The sequence below is a fragment of the Oxyura jamaicensis genome, chromosome 17 (genome assembly GCF_011077185.1).
Source record: "Oxyura jamaicensis isolate SHBP4307 breed ruddy duck chromosome 17, BPBGC_Ojam_1.0, whole genome shotgun sequence".
NCBI lineage: Eukaryota > Metazoa > Chordata > Aves > Anseriformes > Anatidae > Oxyura > Oxyura jamaicensis.
Window position 1 is genome coordinate 7,498,098 of NC_048909.1, and position 13,190 is coordinate 7,511,287.

Here is a 13,190-nt window from a genome sequence, read left to right on the forward strand (position 1 = left end):
GGGGGGGGGGCAAGGGGGGGCGGGCACTGAGCCCGGCTCCGCCCGGCCGCGCGCAACGGGACCGGCTGGGCGCGCACCCGCGGTCCCAAGGCACCGGGGCGCGCACGGGAGGGGGACACCAAAGGAGCCCCGGTTGTGTCCCCTCCTTCCCTGGGGACCCTAAGTTTTTTTTAGGGTGGGGGCTGCGGGGGTGCAGCAAGGAGCCTTTGGGGCTCTCCGGGGAAGAGCAGAGGGTTGGGGCAGCGCTGCTGTGCGACTATAAATAGGAGAGCTGCAGGGCAGGGAGCGGGGACTCTGCTGCCTGGCTCTTCCCAGCTCAGTTCCCCTAAGGAGCAGAGCCCAGCACCATGCTGGGACCACCAGGCCGGAGCACAACCAACAGCCGCCCTCGGCTGCTGCGTCTCTGCTCAGCCCAGCGCCCGAAATGGGGGCTCGGAGGAACCCAAGGAAAAAAGTGCTGGAAAGCTCCATGCGCAGCCGGGGTGCTGGAGCGTGAGCTGGTGAGCCGGAGAGGCTGAGCGGAGTTGCCCTGGAAACACAGAGCTGCGTTTGAGAGGCTCCAGCGCTCATGGTTTGTATTTATGAGGCTGATGACATGCGGCATGGCCGGGTGATGTCAGGAGAAGCAGCGGCAGTGGTGAAGGCTGTGCCTCTTGCCACCGCCAAGCGCGCACAGAGGTGACACGGAGCCAGGCATCGCTCCTGGTTTGGGGACGCAGAGCCGGCCACCCCCTCCTGGGGATCCGCTGGGTGCCACCGCCTCCAGGAGCCCCCTGGCCTGGAGCCACCAAGCAGGAGGCAGCAGCACTCCAGGGGCACGGCAGGAGCTGGGGACACGGCACAGCCCATCGCTGTCTCCCTTCTGCATGGTTTTGTGCCAGCAGAGCCGGCCTCTGGGCAAGGAGCGCGGCCAGGAAAGGAAAAGGTGCTGCGAGGGCCCTCTCCCTGGCACTAGATGCTGCTACAGAGCAACATCACTCTAATTATAGTAACAGTGTCAGCCCTGAACCAACGGGAAAATACATATTTCAAAAGGCCTCTAACTGTAATTTGCTGCAGGCAAACCTCACTTAAAAAAAAAAAAAAAAAACCTTTTTGAAAGTCATTTGTACTCATCTGGCTTACTCTACATTGGCCCAAGGTTCAGCAAAGGGACAAGGTGGGCAGGCACACGCAAAGATTTCTGGTTCAAACTGCCTTTCTACTCGTATGGCTGTATACCAGCTTTACTTGAAACGGCAACATTTGGTGGATCTATGCTTAATCTAAATATAGCCCAAGAAAAGTCAAGCGAGTACAGCAGTACGCTTGCATGTAGATACAGGAGGGAGTTGGGTGGGTAGGCAGACCTTTAAAAGTCACTCCGATGAGTTTTGCTAGCGATGTTTTCCTAAATTATGCGATGGTGTGGATCAGAACCGCAGGGCTGGGGATTTAGCGTGAGCAGAGCACAACCCACTCACACGGATTCTGCTCCGGTTTCTGCTGTCCCCAAGGGTGCCTGTCACCATTCCGGCCACCACCTGCAGGGCAGCCGTTGCTCTCTCCATGTCTGGGGATCCCACAGGCAGTTGCTGGGGCAGTGAGGTGGAGCAGAGCAAGGGGAATTCAAGTGAGAAAAAAGCCCAGTGCCTGGAACTACCCTGAGAGATCAGAGCAAATCCTCGCAGGGAAGGAAACTTGCTTTGTTATCATTCGCTAGTGAGGGACCGAGACCCTGTGTGGACATGGACAGGGGATGGTACCTTCCTGGAAAAGCCACAAGCAGAACGGGTAAAACACAGGGTAGCACAGTAAAACCAGGCGCTGTCACAGAGCTTGCAGCCTGCCAGCTCCTTTCCACCGCCGTGCTGCTGTTGCTGCATTAAGCTCGCTGGGTGCATCTGTTGTTTTTCTGCTGGTTTTGTGCAGGGGATGTACCTGCTGTTCTTAGCCTTCCTCGTCCCTGTCTGCCAAAGATCATCTCAGTCCCTGTCCCCCAGCCAGAGGAGGTTTGCCCAGATCTGTCCTTTTTTAACTGCCTATCAAAGTGGGCATTTCTGCTCCGTGCTGCCAGGTAACACCACCTGTGGGACAGGGAAGGAAAAACCAAGTCTGAGTTCACTGCAAATGAATCTTGTTCTGCAAGGGGGGAGAGCAAGGTGTCTGACACCACCTCGGATCTTTTTCTAGAAGTTTCTGTTTCTTGCCACCCCTGAGGGCAGTTTTTCCTTTGTGGCTGAATGCACCATGCAAGTCATCGGCTAGGGCAAGGAAAGAAAAAGCCTGTCAGATGGGTTCTTAAATTAGATGGACAATGAATGATGAGTCTGTTCCAGCCAAACAGAAAGGGACCGACGGAACAAGGGGCCCTTGGGAAAGCAACGAGCTACTGATGGGAGACTTGGTTACAGACAAACAGGGCTTGAGTCAGAAATACCTTGAAAGCATGACCAGGTCCCCGGGCAGCATAAATCAGATAATGATTTATTTACATGTGCCGATTCATTTCCGTGCAGTATGGGATGTGTTTCCCTAAGTCCAAATTCCCCTGGCACGGGGACGTGTGAGGTGGCATTGTCCCCTGCAGTGAGTGAAGGCAGACCCCCCCCCCATGACACCAGTCTGCTGCTTTGCTACCGCGTGCCTCAGTTTCCCCACAGAGCAGCAGGTGGGAAACTCAGACCAGAACGCAGGCCCCTGCGTGTGCCATGGGTGTCAGGCTGCACAACCCAACCGAGAGAAGGAAAGCTTGCTGCTGGTCTTGGGGGAAGGGGATTAATCAGCAGGAGATGATGACAGAAGTCCAGACTTTCATTAATTAGAGGAGGACATGAGCTGATTCAGGAAGCACCCCCCACGCTGCACCGGGGAGCGTGTTCCTGCTGTCACATTCTTCTGCTCCCCGGAGACAGAGGCACTCTCTAGGTAGCGCTCCAAATCGCAGCCCTGTCGGGCAGAACTCTCTCATGCGACAGAAGACCTTCCCCCGGGGAGAAGCTGCGGGCCTGCCAAGAAGATGAACGTGTTTGGCACCGCACAGATGAGTCCATTGCTCTGCCAGTAACGGGGGGAAGGTCTGGGTCTTAAATCCAGCCAAAAGGACACATAGGAAGCAGAGCAGGAGACCAAGCCTTTCACAAAAGATTTTTCAGAACACTTACTCCAGAAACAACCTCTAGCGCACATTTTTTGTGCTGGGGAATTTCCTCTCATGGTGGATTGGTATAGACTATGAATATCTGTACAGGAATCCGAATCATCCAGCATGGCAGAATGAAGTTCAGTGGCTGAAAACACAGACCAATTTAGAACAGAATTAAGGCACAGGAGGAATTAACCATCGGCACAGCTGATCTACGGATTTGTGGTTTCTGTATCACTTGAAGTTTTTATTGGGTCTGAATGCTTTTCTAAGAGATCTAGCACAGCTCAGCCACGTACCATGAGCTTGATACTGACATCAGGAGATAAAATTATCTGGCCTGGCCTGTGCAGGAGATCGGACTAGTCAGTTCTTTATGGCTTGTAAAAGAATCCATACGCATATATATAGTAACTGGCATAATGAAACCCTAGTTTCAGTCATGGGTTTTGGACACTATTGTTTTACAAGCAGAAAATATTCAGTATTAATCCTGGGTTTGGCAGGAATACATCTTTTCGGAGAGATTTGGATAAGGATCTTTCTTCACCCTTTTGGCCTAGATGAGGTTCCGTGGTTACAAACACTGACATCTTCTCAGCAGAATCCCTCCTGGTTTGGTTATGTCGGAGGGGTGTCGTCCTCCAGCACCACAGCACTCAGAAGACACGACAGGGCAGACCCTCTGATGGAGAAAGCATGAAGCAACAGACCAGGCCGCCTCTAGGGGTGTGGGGCTGGAGGTGCTTTGTGTACCTTATCCCTATTGTGGGTGCTGTGAAAGGTTTTCTAACGAGCCTTCAGCAAGAGGAAATGCCTGCAGCGACAAGGGCTGTTCTCCGCCTGCTCACACAGGGCTGAAATGGGTAGTTCAGTCATCTGCAATCAATGGTGGGGCCCTAAAGCTTTCAATACGTGATGCACTGCCACAAATGACTTTCTCACGTGAAGAGAAGCAAGTACAGTCAGGAACCTCTTCCCCATTTTCTCTCTCTCTGCCAAAGGAGTCTTTTTTTAAAAAAACAAAAACAAAAACCTGTTCCCTTAGAAACAGGCAGCCTAGCCCTTTTACCCCTGCTTCTCCCTGCACCGTGCAGCAGGGCAGCAACACCCAGCTCTGCCTCGCTCGGCTGCTCCCTGCTCGCATTAAATGACCAGAGCACAGATGTGCACCACCCTTCAGTAGCATGCCTAGGAGCTAACAGGGGAGATATTTACAGGCAAGGCAATGCACTGCAGCAGGGGAGGCAGCACACAAACCTCCATGCCGTGACCTCAGTTGCTAATCAGTTATGCAGCTGTTGGTGGCCATTCCCCTGTGTTTGGTCATCACCCACGCCTCTTCACCTGAGTGAGCTCTCAGGCTTTTAGGGCTGCAAACCACCTGGTTCGGCTTCTCATCGTATTCATGCAAAGGAAATGTTAACCCCAGCCTACTTCCAACTCTAGGCTGAACCCACGGATTAACTAGCTTGTTTCATTATGAAATGAAATCACCCTGCTTGCTGGAAATGCACCAGCTGTTACTGTTGGTTCCAATGATTTCTAGCCAATTTATTTCACAGAGCTTAGAAAAGTTGGAAAGGACTGAAGCAACGGATCAGAACACGGACCTCCCATACCAGATTTTCTGTGTTGGAAAAGATTACATAATCCCCAGAGACATGTGGACCAGGGAAAAGGTTCAGAGCACATCTGTGATTGGAACAAACCCAAAGAAGTTCAGTCTGGGTCTGAACTGTGCCAGTTCTGTCTAAATTCAGGTCTCCAAAACACAGACTGGAATTTGGAAGATGGCTGCTATGTGAATCCACACGATTTGTCCTGTCAGGCCAGGATTCTTACTGGCAATGGCTGGCACCAACCCACTGCTAAGAAGGCCCAAGAAATCCTGCTGCACACTAATCAGGTGTAACCTGCTCCGAGGGCAAGTTTCTTCCTGATCCTGACGAGTGTGAGTTTAAATCATGGTACATGAAAATTTATTACCCTGCACATTTTGTTATTATTTTATTAAGTGGAAAGTTCTTTATGTAACTTTCGTTCTCCACAGAGATGTAAAACACTGTTTTGATCCTGCCTAAGTTTCTGTAAGGAAAACACTCAGGCAATGACATCTGCAGGCCTGCTATAAGGACAGCCTTACATTTGATAGCTGGCCATTCGGATACCTTTTTGTGTGCTGCAGCCTCAAGTGGAACACCTGTATTTACAGAGATTAGGAACCCAGAAGCCTTTCCATTCTCACCTCTACTTTGGCTGCTGCTTCTGAAATGTTTCAAGACTCCCATTCTCCAGAGAAAGTATCAACGTGTTCCTTTCTCAGTTTGTTCACAATGGGACCAAATATTCACAGTGGGACATTTTCTCTGGGAGCTAATATTCAGTAGGTTTGATCATGTGGAGAACATCTGCGAAAGGATCTCATATCTCTTTGTAGTTCTTATCCACTGTGGAAAAGCGTATGAGGTGAATTTCAGGGGGCTTTGGCTTCCTGTCATCCCATAAATACTCTGGAGAGAGTACTTTGGAGGGTTTGTGGGAGAGAAAGTGTCTGTTGAGGTGGCTTTCTTCCTTCCAGGCTGCCATGATTTTGTTGGCTTTGTCTGTCAGGATGGTCATGTGGCAAGTCTTGGTGAACTCATAGACCTTCCTCACCAGCCCTCCAAACACGGCTCCTCCATAGTAGAAGTCCCCTTCTCCGTCAGGGATGTAGGCTGCTGAAGAGCTCCTCCTCTCGTATGGGAACTGGCTTCGAGGGACATTGAAATAGCCAGGGTGTATGGCTGCTACCATGTCACCCAGGGTCTCAGGCCCCCAGGCGTTGCAGAACACCATGTCAATGTGCAGGCTGAAGAGGTAGTCCACCTCCTGGTGGCTCGTCTCTGCTATGTGCTTATTTATGGCCTCCATCCTGCGCATGGAGAACTCCTGCCAGCTGGGGTACTTCTTGACAGGGACAATGACAAATCTTCGGCCAGGTTGCAGCTGGACGTTGGGGATTGTCTCAGCGTTGTCAGTGAAGATATAATAGTTCACCCGGTAGCCTTTCATGAAATGTTTCTCCGCTGACTCCAAGAAGCGGCCCACAAACCTTGTGTATCTGTACGGACACATAGGAATAGCACAGCAGAGACATGGGGCTGCATGGTGGGTTGTGAGGAGTACTTTAATGAGTGAAGACAAGAGATGAAGAGTGTTGACTAGCTATTGCTGCAAGGATTCTTATGCTACACATGCAGTAAAGTACAGTGGATGGCAAGGAACAAGTGGATTATCCCTGCTTTGACCAACCAACTGCCTATCTACTTATCTTTACTTCCCAAGGCACCTGTCAGTTCTTTAAAAATCTTGACCACACTTCAGGTATCTTGGGTGCTGAATCCTCTTATAGGCTTGTATAATTATGGCCACAACACACAGGCATTACAGTTTACTAAAGATTGGAACAGACTTCAGCTCTGCTGAGGACAAGAAAAACCAAAACAGGCTTTCCACAGAGGAAGAATAACCCCAGAGCTGTGTCCCCTGAATGGTTCACTTACTTCCCAACGGCAAAGGCTGTTACCCCTATGGTGAGATTCAGTGGCCGGTAGGCACTGTCCAGGATCTCAGGACTGAAGGTACCATCCCAGATGATGGGGGCCAGCCATGGCGTGACCGTTAGCACATCCTGACGCCTGAAAGAAAAGGAATGTTAATGAAATGTAGCAATTCCCTTTGGTTTCAAGCCCAGTCAATGGGAAAGAAGCACCGAACAGCGTATCAGCATTAACTTCTTATGGATGGTATTATGTTCAGGTCTTTTCCTGCACTCTTATTTAATTTCATAAAGCATGGGCATTTCAGTTCCTGGGATGAAATTCAGCACTGTTTACAGAATTGGCAAAAAAAAAAAAAAAAAAAAAAAAGTGATCGCACACAAAAATCTCATTTAAGCTTATAGGACTTCCCTGCTGAAGAGAGTTTAATGACCACTGAAGACAGAATGGGAAGCTACACGTTTGCTATCACTGATGCAGATAGCTACTTATGAATTAATACGGAAGTAATAATATTAAAGTTACTATGGAAATATACCCCATTGTCATTGTATTATTAAAACACAGCTTGTGGCATGACAGTCTATTTTTCCAGTATTTATATATAGCTTTAATGCATTCAGATATAATTTAAAATCTGTGTGTGAGCCATCATTCAAATGTGTAACAATTATAGAAAATCCTTAATATTCTTTGTGTGTGGGTGGTGGAAATATTGAATATACATGCAGCAGAGTCCGACTATGCCCAATTACAGTTATACAATGTTATTTTGGCTTTCTTCCTTGTTTCCAGAGTTTCCTACCTTTTTGATCTTTTAAACAGGATGTTATTTACAATGTCCATTTTACCCTAGCCTGTTCACATATACCCCAGACTATGATCTGTATCACCCTGCTAATGAAATTTGTCATGGCCACATGGTAGAGGACCACACTCGGAGGACAATGCAGCCTCCCCTGGCTCCCAATAACAGCGCTGGGACCTGTGCAGAGCAGTTTGATGCCTGAGGTAGCGGTACGCCTTCAACCCACATCTCCTACTTAAATTCTGAGAGAATATGAGAATAACAAGTTCACTCCATCCTATAGTAATGCATATGATTAGAAGATGAAATCACATGAGAAGAATTTGGTTTGTATAAAATGTATTAACTCAGCTGTTCTCCTTCTGGGTTAATTGGGGAGGGGGGTGAGGACACGGCATAGAGAGAGAAAAGAGAGGGGGAAGAAGGAAATCTATGTTATTTTTTCTCTAAATAGGGCTCTTTTTTATCGGATCTTACAGAGCTGCCCTGGGTTTCCCGATGACTCATTTCGCTGGTATGCACCCACTCAGTGCACACCAGTCAACTCCCTTCAGAAAACACAGCACTAACAGATACTCTCCTCGTTTACTTCAGTCCCTACACGAGCTGATTTTGCACATTAATTTATTCCAACGTGGGGGAGAGAAATATTTGGGCCTCGCACATCCCATCAAAATAACAAGGTAAAAACCTTGCTACAGGGAGCATTTATTAGCGTGTGTCAGAATGGTGGCTGCTGAAGGGGAGCTGCTAGAGGTAAGAGTCGGGTCATATGAGCTGGCCCAAAGGAGGCTGCTAACAAACATGAGCTGACAAGGAACATTTGCCTAAGTCACATCTTGGCTGCTGCTGCCTGAAGCCTTCCATGTCTGTTTAAAATCTGACCGCCTCTCAGACAGGCTGGCCTGTATGAGTGCCTGTAATTTGTTCCAGGGTAAGATCCAGCAGGTTAGCCGAAACCATTGCTGAAGGTCATACAAGGCACTTGCTTGATTTTGCCCTGAAATGGATTCAAAGCTCACCCACAGCTGGTTAAAGCTATAGAACAGTTCCAGAAGTTATTTCTTACTGTCTTCCAGCTACTATGTCTCCAATCTCAGAAAGAGTCCTTGGCAGCAGCTGTGTAGGCAGTCTGTATGAGTGCTAATGTATTATATTAACTGGGAATTTACGGTAGGTATGGTAGCAAGTGTACAGTGACTGTACTCAATCTTCGAGCAGCATAGACAGCTGTAAACATACACATGCTGTTAGGCTTCTCATGGAACAAGATACTGTTCAGTGTCTATCAGGACTCTGAAATTTTGAAGGCTACAGAGCACCCAAACCAAAGTCAGCAGCTCTCTAACTTGCAGGAGTAAGAAACAAACGGCAAAGTTCAAACAAAGAAACTTACTTTGGGGCCAGTACTCTTGGCTGCTGATAAAATAATCTGCAAAAAAAGGAAGAAATATCCACTGAATAATACATGAATATTCCTGGGAGAAAGGAACAGCAGTTTAAAGGTCAGGGAATCAAAAGCCATCACTTACTGGGGGAAAAGCTGGATTGGCTTCTCTTCTGTGTATTGGAGTTTCATGGAGCTGCATGATGGGGTGGGAAAAGGAGATTGTAATTTTTTTTCTTTAAACAGGAACCAGGTTAGCTTCAGGATCTGCTGGTGAACTGACAGCTGACCAAGGTGGTTTCTGGATAAGCTGCCACCCTTTAATTTTGTTCACCCCATAGTCTCAGCTGCTGCCATAGCACGAATAAATTCTTAAACTGAATAGAAAGCACAGATCATACACTAAAGAACATGGTTAAGAGACTGATGGGCTATTACTAACTCCGCCAGAACTCCTTATGGCCTTACGGGATCTTTCGCTTCACCTCTCTTAAGTTTCTCGATCCAGCAAGCTGAGAGACTTAATCCACATCTCAAAGCACAGTGAGATCCTGTGTGTACATGTGTACATGTGTGATTACACCCTGATAACGAACCCAACATTAACCTGTTAGTCACAGTCTGTGACACACAACAAACAAGTCTTCATCCAAGCTGTACAAATAGAGAGCTGTACTGGAGGGGAAGCAGACTAAAGCAAAAAAAACAGTTGAATTGTCACCATTTTATTTGAAGAAAGGACTAATTATAGATTCATCTTTGCATAAAATAAAGAATAAGTGACTACTTGATAATAAATGTCAGAGAAACACAGCTCTTGTAACAATGATCTATATTACTCGTTACATACAAAATGGGAGACTTACAAGATTTCAGGGCAAGGAAGGTAATATGGGAGGTAGTGCACTTTCCCATTCCCAACTGTAATCCTGTAAGTGATAACAAAGAAACATTTTAAGATAGGCAGCACTGAAATACATCTTTCTGGTATTTTCCAAAATACTCTCAGAATCTGGCATGGCTTTTGAGAAGTAACTCTAGTTAACTGCTTGCCTCCTTTAAAAAAAGATTAAAAGGAATCCAGAAGCATCCAGCTTGAAATGTCAGGACCAAATATTACTATTTACATCAAGTGGTCTACCAAATGTAGAACTATATGTTTTCAAAAATTGTACACAAATGGAGATTCACAATGCAATGTTCAAAATGGTAAATATGCAATATATACTGATGCAACATATAGATGCTTTCTGAAACTGTTAAATGCTGTCTTAGTTACGTAACAGAGTAGGTTACATAGGCTTTTTCTACTTTCAGTTTGGATCACAACCTCTATGGCTTCTTATATACGATCACTTCGCTACTGGTGAAATACAACTGCCCACAATGTGAAAAAACAACAAATTGCAACATCAGAAATACAGTGTGATTAATAATAATTTAATTTGAGGTTTATCAGGAGAATTTATGAAGTCTACTCAGGAGTCATTTGGATAAAAGTAGTCTTTTCCTCTCTCCCTTCAGAGGCTTCTCCCCCTACTACTGTTGCTTTACCTGTTATACTAATCATTGCTCTTTCTTACAAGCTGTAACAGGCACTTCCCATAAAATGCATGGCCTATATTTGTTATTCTGCTGTTATGCTTTTTACTATGGTATAGGTATAACGAGGAAGCTCATGATTTAAACATGATAAAACTTATTAGCAAATGCTTACCAGATGAGTGTGATAACAACAGATAGACAGACAAGAGATCCCACCACTTTCCTGGAAAACATCTCTTCTAGAGTAGAAGGAAAGGCAACTTCTTACTTCCAGCAGCTTTCAATCTGCAAAGAACAAAATAACAAGGGAAAATCAGCTACAAATACCTCAAAATTAGAGAAATGTTGATTCTTTTTTTTTTTTTTTTTTTCTTAGGAGCATAAAGTTCTTCAAACAGCTTCAAATTAATTCAATCTTTCTGAAATCAGATAGCTGGAACGAGCTAGACAGCTAGAGCCGTGCTGCTTAGTCACTGAGGTGGATTATGTAAAATGCTTGAGAAGTCTCTCATTTCAGTGAGAAACGATCACAGTTGTAACTGGAGTGGGAACCTTTCTGATCTGATTCTAGTTTCTGTATGTATGTTATGAATACATGATCTCTGTATTCATCTAGCTCACACATCTTTGCAATTTAATAAATTCACCTGACTGAATCATATCAGGTGATATGCAGAGCTAATACAGCTGTCATTTTAGCTGATAAACTCCGTCTTTCACCGCCAGAGACAGGTCCTACGGAAGCTGCATGTAGGAGGAAGGCAAACTGAGGTCTGACACCATCAAAGAAACTTTAGATGACAATAACACATATTTAATATTTACTTACTGAAAAAAAAAAAACACAACAACCTTACTCTTCCGTTTTCAGCAGCCATAAAAATCAACTTCCCCCAGCTCAGCTGCCTAACCTTAAAAGCTCAGTTTAATTCCTTTCCTGCTCACAAATGTGCAGAGCAGAGTTCAAACAGCTGTTTTTCAATTTGACATTAAGAACTGGCAAGACATAGGATGGATATGCAGCCTGTGCCAGCACTTCACTGCACTTCCCATCAGACTTCTTAACATCTACCTATTCAGGATCTCCCTTGCTGCATTTTGGGTCTGCCTTTTTTTTTTTATTTTTTATTTTTCTTTCTTTTTTTTTTTTAATGACAATGATCATGTTCAGCCTGTATCCAAATGCACTCCACACATCTTTTCTGTGGAACCTCTCCTAGCCAGGTTTATAAAATATAAAGCCTTGTAATAGCCTGAAAATGGAGCATAGTTCCATGTAGTCCATTTGTTTTTCTAAATCATCAAGCCATGAATTAATTCTTCTTTCCACGGTGCTTGCAGCCCCTCCCAGCTGGATATCACTTAACAAATTTCATAAACATCTCCAAGTTTTCATCCAAAGCATAAATGAAAATATAAACCAGAACTACTTTGCAGATAGGCGCAGGAAATAAGAATACCCGGGAGACTGACCATCCTCCTGCTCTCGTTGTGCACAGACTGAGAGCAGAGAACTTGGGTAATGGCAAAGGGCAGCCAGAGGGAAGAATAAAAACTATCCTCAAACTGAATGGTAAGATTAACGCAGAAAAAAAAATGCATTCTGATTATTTTAGTGTGATTTCAGCTATTTTTAAAAGGCTTTGTGTATGTCCATATGCCTTTGCAGAGCAGGTATCTCATTGCTCAGGAAATGCAATACATATACTTTGAAATATTGCATCATGAGGAGTGCAGCTGATGCATTCTCCTTCTGCTTCATTTTCTCTGCTGCAAATCTTCAGGAACACCGGAGCCAGATGAGTTCAGAACATTTCCTCGCATCTAAAACCATCTGTGACATTTACCATATTGTCCCAACCTGATCTACAGTTCTAGGATTCACAATGAATACAAACAAAAATGAAACACACAGGGCTGCAGTTAATAACAGGATTTCCTAACTGTAAAATGGCTAAAAGTTTTTTAAATAGTTACTCAGGTTTCTCAAAGTTGTTTAAAGAGTTTTTATGAGAAATATAGTTGAAAGTTATTATATTATGCATAAATGAACTTGCTTGACCTCCCAGAACAAAGCAGTACATTATTTTCAAGCCCTGCTACAGAAAGCATTGAAGATTGCAGATAAATACCTCATTTGTAGACCGTTCCATGGAAAATTTTCTTTGCAGATCAACTCAAGTTTCTAAACCTGTACGTTTCTAGAAATGAAGTAAGGAGCTGTGAGTACAGAATGTGAAAAAACTGTGTCATTCAGAACGTGGAGAAAAGACATCCGCAGGAAGGCCATCTTCTGTGCTGAATGAAGTTTCCTTGCTGGATTCCATCTTTACACAGGCTGCCTTCAACAATTATAACCTTAGGCTGTGCCATGACAGACCCCATCAACCTTGCCTGAGTCTTGAACATGAACTTCAGTCCAAAGGCACGGCTGGGCTTCTAGCTGTGCAGGTTCTCACATTTCAGCTAGCACCACAATGAGTTAACTTCACTCCGACTAGGAAGCACTGTATGGAGGCTACGTTTCATTTCCAGCACATTCGTCAGTTTTTATTTCAGGAGGAAAAAAAAAAATAAAAAAGATCCTTTCACCACTGCACTTGCTCAGCGCAACGGAAATAACAAAATTCTGTTGAACCGTTATCTATAACATCACTGACGTTAGAACAAAGTTGCCTGTTTACACCAACAATGAATTTGAACATAAGTGTACATGCCAGAAACACTGTTGCAGGACTACAGTAAAAAGCAGCTGTAAGTACATACAACTTTGATCTGTTTAGA

At 45.3% G+C, this 13,190-nt stretch overlaps 1 protein-coding gene and 1 long non-coding RNA gene across 4 annotated transcripts; both read right to left on the reverse strand.

Moving 5' to 3' along the window:
• Window positions 1–2,016: 2,016 nt before the first annotated feature.
• Window positions 2,017–2,631, reverse strand: LOC118175443. The gene is made up of 2 exons (XR_004754974.1): window positions 2,156–2,631; window positions 2,017–2,066 (listed from the first exon to the last, which is right to left on the reverse strand). It is a non-coding gene; the product is annotated as an uncharacterized LOC118175443 (long non-coding RNA).
• Window positions 2,632–2,772: 141 nt separating this feature from the next.
• GBGT1 (globoside alpha-1,3-N-acetylgalactosaminyltransferase 1 (FORS blood group)) lies at window positions 2,773–13,187 on the reverse strand. Of its 3 annotated transcripts, XM_035341701.1 has the most exons (7): window positions 12,539–13,187; window positions 10,579–10,691; window positions 9,728–9,790; window positions 9,007–9,057; window positions 8,871–8,906; window positions 6,670–6,804; window positions 2,773–6,227 (listed from the first exon to the last, which is right to left on the reverse strand). In XM_035341701.1, exons 2-7 carry the CDS (start codon window positions 10,638–10,640, stop codon window positions 5,549–5,551), a joined length of 1,026 nt encoding a protein of 341 aa, XP_035197592.1. In that variant the 5' UTR covers window positions 10,641–10,691; window positions 12,539–13,187; the 3' UTR covers window positions 2,773–5,548. The 3 variants fall into 3 exon arrangements, with proteins under 3 accessions (XP_035197592.1, XP_035197593.1, XP_035197594.1); XM_035341702.1 differs by lacking the exons at window positions 10,579–10,691; window positions 12,539–13,187 and having other exon boundaries at window positions 8,871–8,931; XM_035341703.1 differs by lacking the exons at window positions 6,670–6,804; window positions 8,871–8,906; window positions 9,007–9,057; ... (1 more) ...; window positions 10,579–10,691; window positions 12,539–13,187 and adding an exon at window positions 6,456–6,584.
• Between the last annotated feature and the right edge of the window lie 3 nt (window positions 13,188–13,190).

What these genes read in the sequence shown, in the direction of transcription:
- GBGT1 (XM_035341701.1), bottom strand. Translation starts at nt 10,640, where the DNA reads ATGTTTTCCAGGAAAGTGGTGGGATCTCTTGTCTGTCTATCTGTTGTT. An exon ending in GTTGTTATCACACTCATCTG is followed by an intron (nt 9,791 to 10,578) that starts GTAAGCATTTGC and finishes TATCACTTACAG; the next exon opens with GATTACAGTTGGGAATGGGA. An exon ending in CCAATCCAGCTTTTCCCCCA is followed by an intron (nt 8,907 to 9,006) that starts GTAAGTGATGGC and finishes CTTTTTTTGCAG; the next exon opens with ATTATTTTATCAGCAGCCAA.